The sequence below is a fragment of the Citrus sinensis genome, chromosome 9 (genome assembly GCF_022201045.2).
Source record: "Citrus sinensis cultivar Valencia sweet orange chromosome 9, DVS_A1.0, whole genome shotgun sequence".
Taxonomy (NCBI): Eukaryota; Viridiplantae; Streptophyta; class Magnoliopsida; order Sapindales; family Rutaceae; genus Citrus; species Citrus sinensis.
The window spans coordinates 17,251,963-17,271,861 of record NC_068564.1 but is presented as its reverse complement, the minus strand read 5'-3'; the positions used below and the strand labels follow the sequence as shown (position 1 = coordinate 17,271,861).

The 19,899-nt window shown below is 33.8% G+C and overlaps 2 protein-coding genes across 4 annotated transcripts; one reads left to right on the top strand and one right to left on the bottom strand.

Annotated features, from left to right (window-relative positions):
- The first annotated feature begins 933 nt into the window (after positions 1-933).
- On the top strand, positions 934-5,036 carry LOC102616085 (receptor-like protein EIX1). Of its 2 annotated transcripts, XR_008051886.1 has the most exons (3): positions 934-3,865; positions 3,990-4,449; positions 4,532-4,591. XR_008051886.1 is itself a non-coding variant. In XM_015525958.3 (2 exons), exon 1 carries the CDS (start codon positions 983-985, stop codon positions 3,860-3,862), a length of 2,880 nt encoding a protein of 959 aa, XP_015381444.2. In that variant the 5' UTR covers positions 934-982; the 3' UTR covers positions 3,863-3,865; positions 3,990-5,036. The 2 variants fall into 2 exon arrangements, 1 of the variants encoding a protein (XP_015381444.2); XM_015525958.3 differs by having other exon boundaries at positions 3,990-5,036.
- A 3,737-nt stretch (positions 5,037-8,773) lies between these two features.
- Positions 8,774-18,100, bottom strand: LOC102614140 (uncharacterized). 2 transcript variants are annotated; one of them, XM_006494102.4, is made up of 16 exons: positions 17,611-18,100; positions 16,786-16,887; positions 16,605-16,671; positions 16,179-16,360; positions 15,727-15,987; positions 14,780-14,863; positions 14,631-14,678; positions 14,456-14,520; positions 13,709-13,757; positions 12,311-12,566; positions 11,376-11,497; positions 10,950-11,030; positions 10,712-10,786; positions 10,097-10,281; positions 9,822-9,972; positions 8,774-9,316 (listed from the first exon to the last, which is right to left on the bottom strand). In XM_006494102.4, the coding sequence occupies exons 1-16, from the start codon at positions 17,995-17,997 to the stop codon at positions 9,119-9,121; spliced, it is 2,313 nt and encodes a 770-aa protein (XP_006494165.2). In that variant the 5' UTR covers positions 17,998-18,100; the 3' UTR covers positions 8,774-9,118. The 2 variants fall into 2 exon arrangements, with proteins under 2 accessions (XP_006494165.2, XP_052289663.1); XM_052433703.1 differs by having other exon boundaries at positions 16,605-16,688; positions 17,611-17,658.
- Positions 18,101-19,899: the final 1,799 nt, after the last annotated feature.

The following is a 19,899-nucleotide window of genomic DNA, read 5'->3' as shown; positions in this document are numbered from 1 at the left end:
CTGTACTCTGAAAAATTAATATATAGAATAAAATATTCTATTTAAAGAAGACTATTGATCTGAATGAAGACTTGCTTGTTTTCCATTATCTTCCTTGGCTAAGCAAACTTAGTTTAATTTAGATCTATAAAGTGCCATCTCAACCACGCGGGGATGGATGCTGGAGCATCTTCATGGAAAAGAGAAAAGAGAAAGAGAAGGCTAGTAGGGGGCTAAATTAATAGTTGATATTAATTAATACTTAAACTAAAAATAATCTTATTAAAGTGGGTGGTGGATTGTAGGATTTTTTTAGGAGTATTGGAGCGAAAAATTACTTTCTAAGAATTGGCTGTACTCTAAAATATTAACATATAGAAATAAAATATTCTATTTAAAGAAGACTATTGACCTGAATGAAGACTTGCTTGTTTAAAAAGATATTTAAACTACTTTAGTGCAGATTATATGGGTAGTAACGACCGGCACTGGCATTTTGTAATTATGTAATGTCATCTGTAATGTATTATTATTTGATACATTTGTTTCTGAGATTGGTTAGTGGGACCAGAAAAGAAGAAAAGAGTAAGGAGACAAGAAGAGATTAGTTTATGGAGCTAAATCCATGGTGATATTTATTAGTACTTGAATTAGAATAATCTTGTTGCGGTATGTTTTAGATTCGTATAATTCAAGATCATTGGTACTGAAATGTGAACGAAGAGAACTTTACAAGAATTTGCTGTTATTGTATTCGGTTAAATATTATTTTATTTCTATGAAGAAAAAATAACTAAAAGCTAAAGTAGATGACATATAACCATAATGAAAGACAAATATAATATTTTCAAAGAACACTGACTTTCTGTCCTTGGCATAAGGCTAAAATATTCATTTCAATATTGCAGACTGTACAAGTATAAAGTTGCATGGATTCACGGGCTTCAGATATAACTCTGCATACACATATCCTAAGCTGGTGATCATATATAATTACAATACAATGTCGTCCAAATGGTTCCTTCTGCTTCAATATGTAGCTTTGTTTTCCGTGATTCTGTTTCAGTTGGAGCCAAGAGTTGCTAATTCTGGCAACATAATAAGGTGCTTAAATGAGGAGAGAGAAGCGCTGCTCGCTTTCAAACAAGGACTAATAGATGAATCCGGCATTTTATCTTCCTGGGGAAGAGAAGATGAGAAAAGAGATTGCTGTAAATGGAGAGGAGTTCAGTGTAGCAGCAAAACAGGCCATGTACTTGGGCTTGATCTTCGAGCATTGTCCGACTCTCCAGTCGATGCTCTGAAAGGTACAATAAACCCTTCTTTGCTTAAACTGCAGCATTTAACGTATTTGGACCTCAGTTGGAATAATTTTAGTGGAAGTCCAATTCCTGAATTTATTGGTTCCCTTGGCAAATTGAGTGAACTCGTTCTCTCTAGTGCTCAGTTTGCTGGACCAATTCCTCATCAGCTTGGAAACCTCTCAAGGTTGCAAGTTCTTGACCTCCGATTTAATAACTTGTTTGGTAGTGGAAACCTTGATTGGCTTTCTCATCTTTCTTCTTTAATCTATCTTGACTTGTCTGACTGCAAACTCAGTAAATTCAGTAATTGGGTTCAAGTACTTTCCAATCTCCGTTCCCTCACAACCTTGTATTTAGACTATTGTGATCTTCCACCTATCAGTACTCCATCTCTTTTGCACCTCAATTATAGTAAATCTCTTGAGTTTATTGATCTCTCCAATAACTACCTGACGAATTCAATATACCCTTGGCTGTTCAATGTCAGTAGCAATCTTGTTGATCATATAGACCTCGGTTCTAACCAACTACATGGTTCAATTCCTCTAGCTTTTGGACACATGGCTTCTCTTAGACATCTCGATCTCTTATCCAATCAACTCAGAGAGGTTCCAAAATTTCTTGGAAACATGTCCAGCTTAAAAAGATTAGTCTTCTCTTACAATGAACTCAGGGGAGAGCTCTTTGAGTTCATTCAAAATGTGTCTAGGGGCAGCACAAAGAACTCATCACTGGAGTGGCTGTATTTAGCTTTCAATGAAATCACAGGCACAATACCTGATCTTGGAGGGTTTCCGTCTTTGCAAATATTGAGTCTTGAAAACAATCGTTTAACCGGGACGATAAGCAAAAGCATTGGCCAACTGTTCAAGCTTGAGCTGTTGTTACTGAGTGGAAACTCACTCAGAGGTGTCATCTCTGAAGCCCTTTTTTCAAATCTTTCTAGCTTAGACACATTACAGTTGTCAGATAACTCGCTGACATTGAAATTCAGCCATGACTGGACTCCACCATTTCAACTGTTTAATATATTTCTTGGCTCTTGCAAGATAGGGCCTCGTTTTCCAAAATGGCTTCAATCACAGAATCAAACTGTTGCACTTGATGTCTCCAATGCTGGAATCTCCGATATTGTCCCCGATTGGTTTTGGGATCTAACCAATCAACTATATTATTTAAATCTCTCTAACAACGAGATGAAGGGTAAACTTCCAGATTTGTCTAGGAAATTTGATAGTTATGGTCCTGGCATAGATGTCAGTTCAAATCAATTTGATGGTCCAATTCCGCTGCTTCCTCCAAATGTTTCATCCCTAAATCTTTCTAAAAATAAGTTTTCAGGGTCGATTTCATTCTTATGTTCTATCAGTAGCCATCTATTAACATATCTTGATCTCTCAAATAACTTACTCTCAGGAAGACTTCCAGATTGTTGGTTCCAATTTGATAGCCTAGCCATTCTTAATTTGGCCAACAATAGCTTCTTTGGCGAAATCCCAGATTCAATGAGCTTCCTACGTAGTATCGGATCCTTAAGTTTGTACAACAATAGTTTATCTGGGGGGTTGCCTTCATTCTTTATGAATGGCTCGCAACTGACACTGATGGATCTTGGGAAGAATGGGTTGTCTGGAGAGATACCGACATGGATCGGAGAAAGTCTTCCAAATTTGGTTGTTCTTAGTCTGCGATCTAACAAATTCCATGGAAACATACCTTTTCAGTTATGCCACCTATCACACATTCAAATCTTGGATCTTTCTTTGAACAACATATCAGGAATCATACCCAAGTGTTTCCATAATTTTACTGCTATGACCCAAGAGAAAAGCTCCAATCTCTCCATTATCTCCAACTATTACTACAATCTTGGCCTCAGGGGAATGCTAATGCCGTTAATCTATTTTGACAAAACAACTTTGACATGGAAAGGAGGCCAGTATGAGTACAAAAGTATTCTGGGAGTCGTAAAGATTATTGACCTTTCAAGTAATAAGTTGGGCGGAGAACTTCCGGAAGAGATTATGGACCTTGTTGGATTGGTTGCCTTGAATCTTTCGAATAATAATCTAACTGGACAAATCACTCCAAAGATTTGTCAGTTAAAATCATTGGATTTCCTTGATTTGTCCAGAAATCATTTTTTCGGTGGCATTCCTTCAAGCCTTTCTCAGTTGAGTCTTCTTAGTGTCATGGATTTGTCATGCAACAACTTGTCAGGCAAAATTCCAAAAGGCACTCAACTTCAAAGTTTCGGCGCCTCCACATATGCTGGAAATCCTGAACTTTGCGGCCTTCCACTTCCGAATAAGTGTCCGGATGAAGAATCAGCTCTAAGTCCAGGCAGAGATGATGCTTACAACACGCCAGATGAGGATGATGATCAGTTTATAACTCTCGGATTTTATTTGAGTATGATTCTTGGTTTCTTTGTTGGATTCTGGGGAGTCTGTGGCACTTTATTGGTGAAGAGCTCGTGGAGACATGGTTACTACAACTTCTTGACTGGTGTGAAAGATTGGCTGTACGTGAAAGCTGTGGTCAATATTGCCAAACTGCAACGAAGGGTCGGGAATTAATTGGTAATACTTTTTCACCTGTTTTAGCTTTTTATTTGAAGTTTTACTCTCTCTAGTTACATGCTTTAATTTCTTTCCCAAAGTAACGCTTTACATGTTCTTACTTTTCTTTCACCATTTCTGGCAGGAGCTATCATGTCTCTCTCGAATGGCAGTCTGTTTTTGTCCAGTTCAGAGTGCCCTAACCAGGGAGCTTTCTGAAATAATGGAGTCTTCTCACAGTAGTGCTTGATATTGAGTTCATGTTATAAACGAATTTGTTTAGTTTTTTAGTGTTCAATGTGCTAATCTTCAATGCTTGGTTTGTAATCTATATTTTCAACAAAGAAAAACAGTCAAATTCTGTTTGAAATTTCTGATATTCATCCCATTACTGTAGCTTTTTCAGAAGTAGTGGTTAAGATGTATAGTATTTAATGGATCAATTTCCCCTCAAACCAACCTTAAATCAAGAGAGTAAAGAAAAACATTCACTTTCTTTTTGACATTCATCCCGACCTTCCCTCTTCTCCCATTTTGAAGGAGGCTCCTGATGCTCCTGTTATTACTTCTCAGCGCCAGGCAAGCGCATAAGTCTTCTACTTCTGGTATATTTTCTTGCTTTTGGACTTTCTTTATTCTCGCCTCTTTTCTATTCTTTGATTTACTGACTCTTGGTTTTCTTTTCAGATTCAAGCTGCTCCAGAAGTTCATGGCTGGCATTCCTTGATCAATCCAAGTAATTTTTTCATACCATTCTGGCAAAAATGAAATAGAACATCTGCCTCTTCAGGTACTGATTCTTCCTCTTCTGATTCTCCGAATTTAATTTCTACTGATACTGAACAGAAGATAGGAAGCTGCTCCAGTTATTGACCTCATCAATTCTCCTGCTACTCCGGAATTGCCTCCTGACCTGACCAGACTGCTTCTGCTAGTATACCTAAAGAACACCCTTCTGATCAGAACGTTCTCAATCCTGAGCCGTTGCAAAACTGTTCCTGCTGAACAAAATTCTCCACAAGCTACAATGGATGCTCCAATTCCCGCACTTCCTGACCTACGTTCTTTTCTCAATGCTTTTCCTGCTGCCTAGGTTTTCGTTGGAGAAATTGCTTCATCCGGATCTCCATTCGAAGGAATTATCCCTACTCCAGGGCTGTTGTAAAGCCTAAAATTTGTTCCATTTTTTTTTATGTATATATTTTATAGATAGAGTATTTTATACTTATAATATATAAGTAAATGATTAAAGTTTCATTTTGATTTTTTTATATGTATTTTATAGAATATATTATTTTATATTAGTAATTATGTTGAATGATTAAAGATTGGTTAAGTGGAGAAATTTGGTGGAGTGGAATAATAATATTGAATGGTTAAAGTTTGGTTAAGTGGAGAAATTTGATAGAGTAGAATAATTATGTTGAATGATTAAAAGTTTAACTAAGTGGAGAAATTAGTGGAGTGGAGTGATTGTGTTGAATGATTAAAGTTTGGTTGTATTTTTAATTTAATTCATTTTATTATTATTTTCTTTGGGTGTGGCTTATGTGCACCTTGATGTTGTATAAATACCTCCCTCTCATTTTCATTTAAAAATTTTTCAAGAAGTGTTTGAGTAAAGGCTTTAAGTTTCAAAGTGTAGTCTTGAGGGAAATTCTTCTTGGTGAGGTAAATATTTATTATCTTTCAAATTTTTAATTTTTTGTACGATTCTAGGTAATTAATTGAATGATTTTGTGTATATATTTTATCCTGAGATTGTGAACAGTATAGATTAAGGCAGCGTTTGGTTTTTTATCTGAAATCTGAATAGATCTGAATTAGTATGAATTCTTAATAGTGCTGATTGTCTGAATCTGAATAGCATATTTTTTTTTGTCTAAATCGCTAAAAATAAGTATTAAGTTATTTTTTTAACTTAAAAAAATCTGAAAACTAGTATTTTTATATTTGTATCCTTATAAATTATAATTGTTAAACAACTAATGATGTCTTAAAAAACATAAATGAAATAATATATTTTTATAACATAATCATGCTCAATTGAATACAACCTTCTAATATTCTAAATTAGTATATGTTACTCAATTTTATTGTTTTTGTGATGATTTATAAGAAAAATATTCATTAAAGATTATAAAGATAAATAATTCTAATTTAAAGAAAATAAGAAATAAAAATAATAATAGTCTACCACTATATTATCATAAGTCATAGAGAAGAGTAATAATGCTAATTATTAAACTTATTTAGATATGGATGAAAATTAATTAATTAGATAGGGACATTTTCGAGAATTTTTTTAATGATGTCATTTAGACTTCTTAGATCAAGTAAAAAGCTAAAAAAAATTATCTTAATAACTTAATAATTGAAAATTTTAATTCAGTTGAAAAAACAAACGGACTTAATGACTTAACTGATTGCAATTAAGCCAATTAAATCATTAAGTCAAAAATAAAAAATAAACAGCACTTAAGTGCTTCATGATTATTATTTTCATTGGGTTTCATGTATGAAGCTTTATAGTTTATTAAACTAGACATCTTTATCTTTCTATCCATATAATTATTGTTCAAAAACTCATTGTATATTAATTGTTTTGATTTTTCGAATTTAAAACACTGGTGATGAAAAATTCTGATTTTCAGCAGCAATTCTCACTTCTATAATTTATTTCATAACCCAAACGACTTTTGAAAATTCTGGGAATTTTTATTGCCATATGAATATATGTCTAGCTTTTGTCTATTTAATTTAGTAATTTTTGGCTCTATATAAAAATCATTAAAAATCGTAGAGCTGGGCTGCCGCAATCTTGGAAACTGTTTTCTAGAATTGCGAAGGAGTGATATTGAAGTGAGTTTGGGTTACGTTTTCATTAGTAAATGTATTATAAATTTTAATTCTGATTCCCTATTGTCTCCTCTGATGGTCAAAACTTGAATCACTATTTTTGAACATGTATATCTAAAGTTATGAATGTTTGAATCAGCAGTCCTCTGTTTACATTGTCACTAGACAGTTTTGATGCTTTTGTGGAAAATCAAATTTCAGAGATGTTTATAAACTCTAATTAATCTTGTTAACATTTATATTGAATGTCAACATATTCACAGTAGCTTTTGTAATATTCGTGATCTTTCCGACATAATTATAACTTCTTAAAAATCAGCTTCTATAAGATAGTCGAGTGGAGTTTGGTGAATTGATATGTTTAAGTTAGAGTTAATGGTTTAAGGATGTTGGGTCTCCTATTAGGTCAAAATTGAATATGATATTGATGAGAATCTCATCTTGATAATTATAGGCCAAAAGTGAGCTCGTGTGTTTGGGGTTATTGTTGGGTGGTTCCGATTGAGTTAAGCGAATTCATGCATATATTTATTATATATATGTAATTATGTATGAAAAGAATAATATTGTTCATATGGATTGGCAATTTAAGGTTTTGAAGCATTTTATTGTTATAGTTTATAATAATGAGTTACATTTTGATTTAAAGTTTATTTAAAATGTTTTTCTTATATTTGCTTTAAAAATGGCTTTAAAATACTTGTGTTCCATGCATTGTTTTTCCTTAAAAATAATTTTTAAAACTTTGCTAATTAAATGTTTTGTAAGAGTTTTTATTGATCGATTATTGAATGATTGATATTAAAAGATTGAAAATTATTTTAATATTTTGTCTCATTATTCGTAGTTACCGTTATTGATATCACTGTACAGTTAACTGTATTGTGCGCACCTATTGATGATTATTGCGCGGTAAAGTACCCTCATTGAACTACTAGCCAGGACACGGGGATTACAGGTAATTTATTGAACCACTGACCAGGTTACCAGGAATACGGGTGACATTATGAGATATAAGCAAATTGAACAAATGAAATGTTTTATTGATAAATAATTTCTTAAATAATTATTTATTGAAAAATGATTATTATGTTATGACATAATTGATTTTAAGTTTTACCGCACATATGTATGAGATTATAAAATTATTACTAATTTCTAATTTAAGACACTTCATAATGATTATTATGTACTTTATTGTTATTAATAACTTATGCATGATTTTACTTACTAAGTTGACAACTCACCCCTCGTCTCCAATATTTTGAAAATTAATTTTAAAGATGTGGACCTTTTGGTTTAGAGAAGATGATTTGTTAGTCAAAAACTTTGGACATTTTCGTGATGAATAAATTGTTGCTATTTTAGTTTTTTATTTAAAATCGAATTTAGTATTGGAAGATTATTGTTATATTCATTGTTGGAGACTATGTTTCACCTATGGACATTATTGGACGTTATTGATTTTTTTTTTTTTGGGAATAGCAATAAGTTTCAATGTTCAGAGATTTCATTCCAAATTCCTCTTGGGTTCTTGGGTGAATTTGAGGTGTTACAGCTGTCTTCTCGTTTTTGGTCATTTTCCATTTCCAGGACTCCATTTTTGGATGCAAGACATTTCATAAGCTTCTATATATGCATTCAATTAAAATCAGCTAATTATCATAAATGATTTCCATCAAATGCAGCTAAGACTCCCCTCATGGCTCACGGATGGCATGGACTGCAAATGGTGTACTACCAAATAAAAAAAAAAAAAAAAAACTTTTAACTGAGCATACAACCACTAATTTTTTGTAGTAGTCCATGATGATACCTCATTTTATTTTGCCTATGCTTTCTTGTCTCCAATCAAAGTGGTATGGCATGGTAAATGACATTCTTTCATATTAATCGATGTAAATATTACTAGTATGTAAAAATCCTTTTTATATGCATAACACGCATAAAAACATGATATCCAACCATGGGAGAATAACTCTCCTCTATTCGCATTGAGGGAGAAGAGGGAAAAAAATTAAAAAAAGAAAAAAAAAGTTATAAAGTAGGGAACCACAATACACCATTAAGTTGGAAACACAACAGACCTGACTTGTACTCATTATATGATATTAATGATTTCTGTGTAGCATGCTAAATTACGAAGTGATAATATGCAAACATAGATTCAATGCCAACAGAGAATGACAAGATTTACTGGAAAGAAAAAAAGAGAGAATCGCTATCATTGATGTTGTAATTCACAACACTTGCACAGCTGCATTAGAAAAACATTTTCTCATGATAACAGTCGGGTTGCAGGGGCTACCATACTAGTTTGGATATCGTTGCAGAAATTGAATCATTACTCGGACCGACAAAATAGCTTTGCAGAAGAGAAATATTATTCAGGTTGTTTTCATATTAGGCAGTCATTCACTTCAAGCATCTGATCTTCTTTGCTGCATCCATAATGCTTTGGCTGATTTCTGGGTGTTGAAATTTTACCAGCTTACCAAGTTGAACAGCAGCTTCAGGGAAGGAATTGTCCTTGATACAAGATTCTGAAGACAGACCAAAAAGCACTAAATTGACGTCTTCCTCAAGTTGAAGGCAAAATAGATGGTTGAAAACCTGAAGATGAATATTACAGATAGCCAATTAGGTTATGCTATAGTTTATTAGACCAGTGCAAAAACAAAATATTGAAGCACTAAAAAATGAAGAGATTCTAACGATGGATGATATATATATTTCACCATAGGCTGGAAAATAAATGAATTCACCAAAAGATTAAGAACCAATTGCACATCTGCAAATGATCATGTTGAACACTAAATGTGGCTAAACTAACTAAATTGATGGCTGCCTTTTGTATTGATCCTGCCGCTTCAATGGAACAAGTCCGCTATTCTATTTTTAATTTTCTTGTCATTTTTTTATGGGCTAAGCAAACTTTGCTTTAATTTAGATCTAGAAAGCCCCATCTTAATGACATAGGGTTGATCACAAAATTCTCTAAAACCATTTAGGTCAACCTAGACCCACATGTACTTTGAAATAGCTAGAGAACATAAACATGAACTTATGCTTTGATGATGTTCACACACACACCCACACAAGCATCCACCATTCTCACCATTTTCATCCTTGATATAACCATGTCTTTAGTGGCCTGGGACCTTGACACCAAATTAACTATAAAGAGGCCTTGCTCAGCAAGGGCATCTTTCACAGTTAGAAGAAATGACCCCTCCACAAAATCTGCAGCAGGGCAGGTCATTCCGGAGCTATGTACAAAAAAAGCAGAACAAATAAATTAACGTACTACTCAAGTACATAAAAATTGAAAAGCTTAATAATATAGTCTCATTATTCTCAAGAATGACAAAACATATTATTATTCACATTCACCTTGAATCTGGAGAGTCCACATCAATAATAAGAATATCAACTCTGGCATTAGATGCAGTGCAATTTCCATTGCATGATCTTGTGTTATTAGAAGTGATCTCATTTCCATGAACAACAGACATTTCATCAGTTGCTGAAGAACTTTTCATCTCTCTAACAAACTTAATCCCATCTGTGATATGTACCTAAAATACCACAGGAGCATCTAAGTGATACAGATGATAAAACATGAAAAGGTTAAGGATTTTCTGAGGAGATACACTATTGTCTAAACGATAATGCAAGCTTCCGACTTGTCTATGAGTACAAGAAGTTTCTTCCCAGGCATTCTTAAATGTTCCCTTTCTTTATTGGAAATATATTCATCCCCTAATTTCTTGATGTAATCAAGGCATCAATTATGAATTTTAAAATCCCTCTAATTATGGATTTTGCAATCAGAAATACTATTTCTCTTCGTCCTGCTATCGCGGCGGTATTGTTGGGGGGGGGGGGGGGGGGGGGGGGGAAAGGGAAGATAGTTTACACAGAAATTATAGTTAAATTGTAGCATCCAAAATTGTATGACTGAAACTATAAATAAATAAACAAGGGATTAAGATTTGCATAAATTACCTTCAAACTTTTATCTTGAGTAAAACCAAAGTAGTCTTCTGCAAGATTAAGCATCGTAAGATCCAACTCCACCGCCTGTGGATACATAGATCCACCAAAATATTTACATCGTGCAAAATCAAGCTTGAAGAATGATTTTATACCCTACCACTCTTCTATCACTCTAGAAAAGTTTATTTTCTGTTTTACTCTTTTTCCCCATTTTTTGTTTGTGGGAATGTTGGTTTGGCAACTTTACCTCAATTCCCACAAAGGGCATACACTCATGAAGAAACATAGGAAGTAAACCAGCTCCAAGACCAATAACAACTGCTTTAACCTGAGAAAGATATTGTATAATATAAGCAGCATGAGAATGCAATAATGTGAATGAAACAAAAGATCATACGCAAATAATGAAGACGAAAGTTGAATAACATTATCTAGTGAGCAGTCAAAACAAATAGGCTAAAATTTTTAACTTAGTGTATGTCAATTAGGTCCTTGTCCTACTCACACAACAGCAAAACCTATACCCCATGGATACATTTTTTGAGATGTGCATAACACTAGTTGACAGCCAAAATTAATTTGATCAAGCAAAAATCATAAATACAGATTTTAAAGCCAATTTATTGGAAATATTTCAACTGTTCGAGCAAAAATGAGAAAAAAAAATCCTTACTGATTTTCCAACAGATGCCACACTCTCCAGATAAGAAGAAATAAGGGTAAACCCAGAAATGATTCCCATGTGATAAGAACTAGCCAAATAACCATGATAGACCTTCAGCTGGTTTCCTGAATCTATGACATCAAAAGGGTTATCAAAAAGAAAGCAAACAGTAACTGCCTAGTCATTTCTAAATCGATATTATATGCACCAATTAGATATTTAAATCACAGAGTACACGATGAGGTGTAAAGTGTATAGAACATATTTCATTTGGAATTGCAAATTGTTTTCCTCCCAAGAATTTGAATTTGATTTATACATGACTCGACTGTAACATACAGATTTGACCAGTGGGCAGTGATACTGCATGACAGAATCAAGATAAATCAGTACTGATGAATCTCATTTCCAACTGACACTAAAAAGTCAATCGGAACAAAATACAAGGCCCATTTTACTTCATTCCTTAATTTGTACTGTGCCTATATTTTTAAATAGACTGACACAGCCCATGATGACGCCATCCATGCCTTGTCATGCCATGCCATGACAGGCCAGGTCTTGGCCTTCCCTTTAATTAGTTTCAATTAATCACAATTACATTTTCACTATTTTTCTTTTCCAATTCTCTATAAAAATTTATAAATTGATCATGCTTTTGGAAAATTCATGCTTCATGCCGACAACTGACCCCTCTGCTAGACATTGACTGACCAATGTCAGCACACTAAGATCCTAAGGGTTCTAATGCAGAGGACCAAAGGCAGCTTAATTCATGCAAGGTTGAAATTGAATTATGACCACTTTGGCTCAAATATTACTTCCGTTATCTACCAAACATAAGGTAAAACAGACAAATTGATTTCAGGGTTGACAGTGATAAAGCAAAACCAATCTGCGCACAGTCAAAATCTATTAACAGTGTCATAGATGTGAATAAATACCATCACTTCTTTGGGTCCCCTTTCGCTTGGATTTGGAAGATGAGCTAGCTTTCTTCCTCTCTGTTTCAACGTCAGTTCTATGAGAAGATCCATCCCTCGTTAACAGAGCTTCAGATTGTACCAGGCCCTGAGTTCTTTGGAAAACAAGGCGACGGAATTTTAAGTCTTCTGATGGCCATATGCGACTAAGCTCAGGATCAACATTTTCATAAACTACATCTTCAACAATAATTGGTCCAGTTAAGGAAGATGTAGCCTAGAGAAAGTAAATAGCAGGAACACTTTTGTCAATTCAGACATATGGTAAACATCCCACCAAAATTGTCAAAGATAAAGTTAATAATTATAAGCAGCCACTATAGCAACAGGTAAACATCTCACTAAGTCATGAAAACTCAATAGTGAATTTCAAGGGCAACTGAAGATGTTCAAAATGATATGTTGTCAACAAACTTAAAAGGCAATAAACTTTTTAAAAAATATATATATATAAAAGGACAGAGAAACCAGACCTATAGCTATAGCCTCCACAGGGGAAACCACCTGGAATTTAAACTGAAAAGCTAAACTAAGCCAAAGAAAATCAGGAGTGAGAATAAGCCATTTAGGGTCCATTGCCTCCAATAATGAATAATCCAGCTCGATCCTCTGTAGCACCTTGAGGTGCATTTTATTATTTTACATGAGACTTGGGACATGCCTCACCAAGATTATGGGACTACAATATATTTTAGCATCAAAGAGAACTCCATGTGGCTTCTGTTCTTGTCAAACTTGCTTTTTCTAATTCTTCACGTAGCTTCTGTCCCTATCAAATTCTATATTTTTAGGATAAGTCTTTATCAAACTTCAAGCAACTCTACGTGTTTGTTGTGCACTTTTATTACCATAAGAAAGCTGTTTATAGTAACTCAGTGGAACTGCTGACCATTTTGAAAAATTAAGCAGCAGTAGCTCAATAGGATGACAATGACTTCTAAATAACTAATATCAAACTTCAGACCAAAACTTTATCACCAGTTACAGTTTTAGACAGCCAAATCAAAGGAGATGAAGCAGTTCTGGGAGCCTATAGAATCTTTAACACAGTCATGGGATACAACCACAACAAAAGTTTACCATTGAACCTAACCACATCCTTGACTTCAAAACTACTGGGAGTTAGCATGTCATTAAGAGAATATCCAAACAATAAAAGTCAAAAAAACAAGATCAGAACACGCAGAATCTTGACATACTTATGTACCATAACACACTCAACTTCAAACAAATAAACTAAGGCCATGTACCCAGTCCAGCTGAACAAGCTATAATCTTAACATAGCAGAAAACTTGAAATTCAGTGTTAAAATTATCATGAAAACACTAGAAAAGAAATATATTTATGAGAGAATTGACCTGGTGAACAACATTCCGGTGCTTTATCCCATCACCAGCCATCATAAACCTGCAGGTGCAATGTGCCCATTAAACAAAAAATGCTAAAGCTGCAATTCATAAAACAACTTTGAATGTCACCAAGAAATGATGGATTATTACTTAAAATTTCATATCATATAAGTAGTACATTAACAAAGCATTTTATGTATCAAAATACAATGTAAGAGGGAAACTATTCTTGTGGTAGAAGATGCAATAATATCATAATTATATGCATGTCATTGAGTTCACAACTCTACATCTAAGTCAATTAACGGATTAACAATGTTATTTTTAGCACCAATATTTGCAATAATGGAAGTCAAGCATGTGGTTTGTACGAGCACACAGTTCCGTGAACACAATTCAAATTGAGAACAAAGTTACACAGATTAAGGTAAGAGATACACCGTAAAAATGAAATTCTTTCCAAACATTGCATCTTTTAAGATTATTTCCTCCATTGTGATTTACAATTTCAGTGAGCACATAATCTAAAATATGACAGTGATCCACAAAATATATCAAAGGAATAAAAATAGTGTTTTCTAGACTACTGGCATATGCAAATCACTAGACCAACTAATATGGAGCCACAATGTTAAAATGAGTCAAATACCATTAAACTTTTAGCTTTAACAAGAAACAGTGCTACAGTGATATAACACAAATGAAGATTTTATCAAAGCAAATTTAAGAAATACGCAAAGGATAAGAGTAAAATACGGTATTTGAGCTCCTTGGTCGTCTTTCCCAGGGGCCAGCTGTTTGACTAGAGGCGACAAGTCCTTCTGAAAGATTAATATATAGTAAGCATTAAACTTAGTAAAAGATTATTAAGAATAAATAGCATACAAAACAGAAATATCTCACAAGTAGCCAAACCAAAGAAAAATATTACCTGGATTTCATCCATGCTGGCACTGGCATGGCTAGTGTCTAATAAAACCTTCAAATATCAGAGAAACTATTATCAGATGTTGCAATTTAAAAAAAAAAAGAAAAAAGAAAAATAGATCTTCGAATTTATGTGATTGTCCTGCAAAGTACCATAATTAGACGTGCAGCCTTGGAGCTTTCAACCACCAGCCATTGTCCTTCTTCTGAAGAGAAGAGCCATTCATGAGCCCGCGTCTGAAATCTAACATTCAGTTATGCATTTCAAATACAAGAATTCAAGTAGCCCCAATTTTGAACACACGAAAAGTTGAGGAAAAAATACATCAAAAAACTGATTCAAGACAATGAAATCATTAAGCAGTAATACAATCTGTACTTGTGTCTGTTTGTGCACATGCAAATGAAACAAAATCAATTCCCTAATGTGAAGAAATAGATGTTCCACTTGAAGAGAGAATTTTTTTTTTTGTTGCCAACAAATAAAGAGGATGGCCAGGAATAGCAGAGGCAGCGCATGATATCCTATTCCAGTCTGACCAAGATAAAGTTTTAAACAGTTATAATCGAACTCTGAAGGATCAGGTTAAAATTAAAAGATTTCCGTCATGACACATTTAAGGTAAACCTATAATGAGAATATTTAAGTGAAATCTTTTAAGACTGTATATCAACCCCAGTATATTTGAAGCTAAAAAGTAAACTTCAATTTAAAGAGAGTAAAACTTGCCAAAATCTAAAAGTCTGAGCTACTGTTAAACTCCTATCACTTCTCAGCAAGGTTAGAACCCAAAATCTAGACACAACCCAATGATATGTTTGCCATTTGAGCAAAATCCCAAGATGTAATTTCAAACAGTAGTGATTCTACGTTTGTACTTTGATAAAAGGAAACAGAATTTGCTATCCAAGTCAAAAACTTATGCACAAAATTTTACTGTTTCTAATATTTGTTTCATCAAACTAAACAAAAATGGAGGGAAAATCCATTTAACTGTCAATCAAAATTCAAATTCAATTAGTTTCTTTATTGTTCTTAATGCGCAAAACTGCTCGCACCCTGAAGTACATGGAAACCAAATAAGTAAACATAGACTCACCTTTGGCACAATAAAAACCCCACAGTTATACATAAATGGTCCAGAGTTCTCCCGAGCATCAAGAAGTACAGCTCTGTAACTAAAACAGAAGTCACCTTCTCCACCCAAAATAAGCTCAAACCGACAACCTGGGCTTAGATTTTTCATATCCCCTTTAGCCCCTAGTTGAAGATCTTCAAGAGAGTACAATATATCAGAGCCATGGGAGTATTCTCTACGAGTTTGATTCTCACTTTCAAGGGCTTCATGAATACCGAAAGCCTGAAAACACAAAAATACATCAAAAACATTAACAATTTCAACATGAAACAGTAGAGATTATGTTGAGGAACAAAATAAGGATTTCAAAAACGCATCCTGCATGTACTCTGAACATTTGCTCCATGCATCATCCTTATCAAATACTTCGTCAAATTATCCATCACTGGGGACAGGGAAGACAGATATTCTACCTGATTTTTGTTACAATCAAGAGAAGAATGATCAAATGACGATGTTACTTGGAGCACTACAGAAGAATTTTCTTTATCTGCAACCACCATAAAGGTTTGAAGACTAGGCTCACTAGATGATTTTTGAGGTATGGCATGAACACTCATTTTCCACCCAAACCGGAACTTAGGGAAAAGCAGACCTGAAGGAGAGAGTAATTCAAGATCCAATTATCCATGTCAAAACAGGTACAAACAAGTAATCAAAGGCGTAGAATGTAGATATTAATCAACAAAAACAATTAACCAATTGCACATTCATCTGCACATCTGAAGCTCACCATAAACAGATAACAAGTAGTTAATCAGATGAGCAAGTAATCAATGGAGTTCAGAAAAATAATTATGTTCACTTAAATTGATTAAATAGATTGAGGACAACAATACCTAGAACATGAGACTCAGCCAGCGTGAGACATACAAACTTCCCTCCAGATTTGAGAAGCCTTTTCACCTGATAATGCAATCCCACTTATGTGAATCCAACAAAAAGAATATCAATTTTCATTGGCTATTGAACCAAATAAAAAAAAAAGGATGGTAAAAATAAGCTCGATTAAAAGTCCACCTCTGATAAATATTGATTCCCCAGCTTATGGCCAAGCTCTGGCTCCATCAAGGCATCCAATCCACCCTTATCAAGAATAACATCGAAGGTCTCATCCATGAACTGGTAGAAGTATTAAAAATTAGAGAAAGAAACGCATACTAACAACCATATTGTCAACAAATTTGAAGCATCAATCACATGAAAAATCATTAATGAAGATACGCAAGTTACAAAAATCAACTAGCAAGCAATAACAACATTTTGCAGTAAACACGCTTTAATAACACTGATTATGCTTCCCCGTATCCAAAAAATTACACTTCTTATTGTCTCAGAAACCTTTTCAATTTCTTTTCATCCACATAACATCTTTACTTCTTTCTTGTATACACCAAATCTTTCCCCAACCCTAGAGTGAACTAACCACAAGTACCACCCTAAGATTTTCTACAAATTATAAAAATTAGAATCCACTCCTCAACATAAAAGATGCTCTAACAGGTTACTTTCTAATCCCATCAACAAAAACCACACTATCAACTACTGCAATTCAGCAGAAACCAACAAAAATAAGTATTTGTCAAATAAAAAAAAAAAATAGAGTTTTTGAGTAAAACCACTTTAATCATAGAAGTTAAAAGTGGCTATTGGAAATTGCATATGAAGGGTATATGTCTGGGAGTCTTCTTTTAAGCAATTTTGGTAAAAGCACCTGTCAAGTGATTTTTCCGGTAAAGCACTTTAAAATGTCAATTACATGCAAATGTCAAAAGCACTCATAATTCACAAAAACGCACTTGAACAACGTTTGCAAAACACTAAATCAAATATATTAATTACCACCTGCATGCTAGTCATGTCCATGACCCGCCACCGCATGTCGGGCCGGTCGCGCACATTGCGACGCAACATGTCGGAAATGACAACTTTGGAGAAATCAACATTCGTAATGCCATGAAATCCGGCGTCGTATAGGTGCTCAGAGAGGCGGGAATTGCCGCAACCCGGTACCAAAATCTGCGGAGGCGGCGATGAAGTTGGAGCTCCGATAAGAGAAATAAGCGGGTCGCGCAGCTGAGGCCACTCAGCGTACCACTCGAAGGAGTCGCCAATGCCGCGGATTGTAAAGAACTTGTCCCAGTTCTCTTTGCTCGTGAAGTCTCCTAGGGTTTGTAGGAGATCCGTTGCGGACGATGACGACGATGATTCGTTCTTCTTCTTCTTTCCCATTTTCGGTTTACGGTTGGTTACTTCACTTTCACCACTAGGGTCCTGGGTTTTGGGGTTTCTATAAATTTTGGCGAAAGAAGAATTTTTTTCAAATTTATTTTTTAACAGCTTTGCACGAGTTCTTCATTTGAATTTCTATTGTAATTTTTTTTTTTGGATAAATACAAAATATAAAAAATCAAAGATTTTGGTGATAACCGGTGATATTATTTGCCTGCAGTGTAGGAGTATTAACAAAGAACTCTTCGAAGAATTTATTAACTATTTAAAGAGTTATATTAATATTTAAAATTTTAAAAGATACTATAATTAAAATTTAAATAAAAAATTATCATCTTTCTTTAAATTTGAAAAGTTAATTTTTTTGCTCTTTAATTTATATTTTATACTTTTTATTAGAGAAAAAAAGAAATATTTTAATTTCTAATGATTTTTCTTTTAAAAAATAGTTATTTAGTTAAAATAATATTAATTTATTTATATTTAAATATTCTTTTGAAGAATAATATATTTTTTAACTCTTTTATTTACCACATAGGTAAGCAAATAGATATGTGAAAGGTAAAATTTTATAGAGCTTTTTCGTGATGCTCCAAGAGCATCACCAAAAACCGTTCAAATAAGATTTTAAAGTAATTTATCATCAGCCCCCAATTATTTCAATATTTAACATCGTACACCCATATCTTTTGACCATGTGCATCACGCCCCCATTTCGGTCAATCTATCGTTAACTTAATAGAAAAAAACAATAAATGATAATTTTGTATTAGATTAAAATAATATATTAAAAACTTTTTAAGAACAAACTCTTTTATCCTCCGTTCCTTTTTATTTTCTATGTTCTGTTTCTCTTTTTCTTTAGAAAATTATCAGTCATATATCCTTAAATGACACACGTATCAAATGTACTACAACATTTTTAACGTATATCACTTGTATACCCTAAGTTAAAAAAAGACGTCTGTTGTCCACCAAATCGTTTACTGCCGTTAAAAAATTAACAGAATTTTAGTGAAATGACTATTTTACCTTTTAAACTCAAATCAATTTAAAAAGACAAATTTACCCCAAAAGTAAGCAAGCCAAAATGTAACCGTTGGAGCCAATAATGTTTTTATGACCATTTTTCTGTAATTTATGATATTTTTCTCTTTTTGTCTTTTGAGTTATAGTGAAATGATGTCGCTTCTCTGTAACTTTCTTTCTTTTTGTAAAGATCAAGTGCAACGACGTCGTTTTTTTTTTTTTAATTTCAATTACAGTGAAACGGCAGAGTCTAATGTTTTTGGAGAAAATTCAATTAAAACGACGTCATTTCGCCCAACAAAAACGACATCATCTTTCTTTACAGCCTCTCCTATATTAAAAGATTATATTACCCTTATGACGTCAGCAGGTTCTAACGGCAGTAAACCATTTGGTGGACGGCAGACGAGTGATATACGTTAAAAGTGTTGTAGTACGTTTGATACGGGTGTCATTTAAAGGTATATGACTGATAATTTTCCTTTCTTTTTTTCTTGCCTTCGTCTTCTTCTTCCCGTCTTTATTCCTTTGTTCTTTTTCTTCTTCCTTTTTCTTCTTCTTCGCCTTCTTCTTCTTCTTCTTTTTTCTTCTTATTCTCCTTCTCCTTCTCTTTTTTCTTCTTCTTGTCTTTTACTACTATTGTATGTCGAAGTGATCAGCCACCAACTTGAATCAACAACAACAAAATGGCGTGCGCTGCGTGGTCTGCCACTGCTCAAAACCATTGCCTCCACTACTACATGAAACCACCGATGCCACCACTTGAAGTCGTCGCCGTCTCCGCCGCCTCTATAATTTGATTTAGGGTGTGAAATCTTTAGTTTTAGAATTTTTGATTTTTGGATTCCTTTTTGTTAAATTTTTTTAGCTTGG

Coding starts and splice junctions, on each gene's coding strand:
- LOC102616085 (XM_015525958.3), top strand. CDS start 983: ATGTCGTCCAAATGGTTCCTTCTGCTTCAATATGTAGCTTTGTTTTCC.
- LOC102614140 (XM_006494102.4), bottom strand. CDS start 17,997: ATGGGAAAGAAGAAGAAGAACGAATCATCGTCGTCATCGTCCGCAACG. Junction 14,864..15,726: donor GGGTTTTTATTGTGCCAAAG/GTGAGTCTATGT, acceptor GTTAGATTTCAG/ACGCGGGCTCATGAATGGCT. Junction 9,973..10,096: donor GTGGACTCTCCAGATTCAAG/GTGAATGTGAAT, acceptor TTTTGTACATAG/CTCCGGAATGACCTGCCCTG.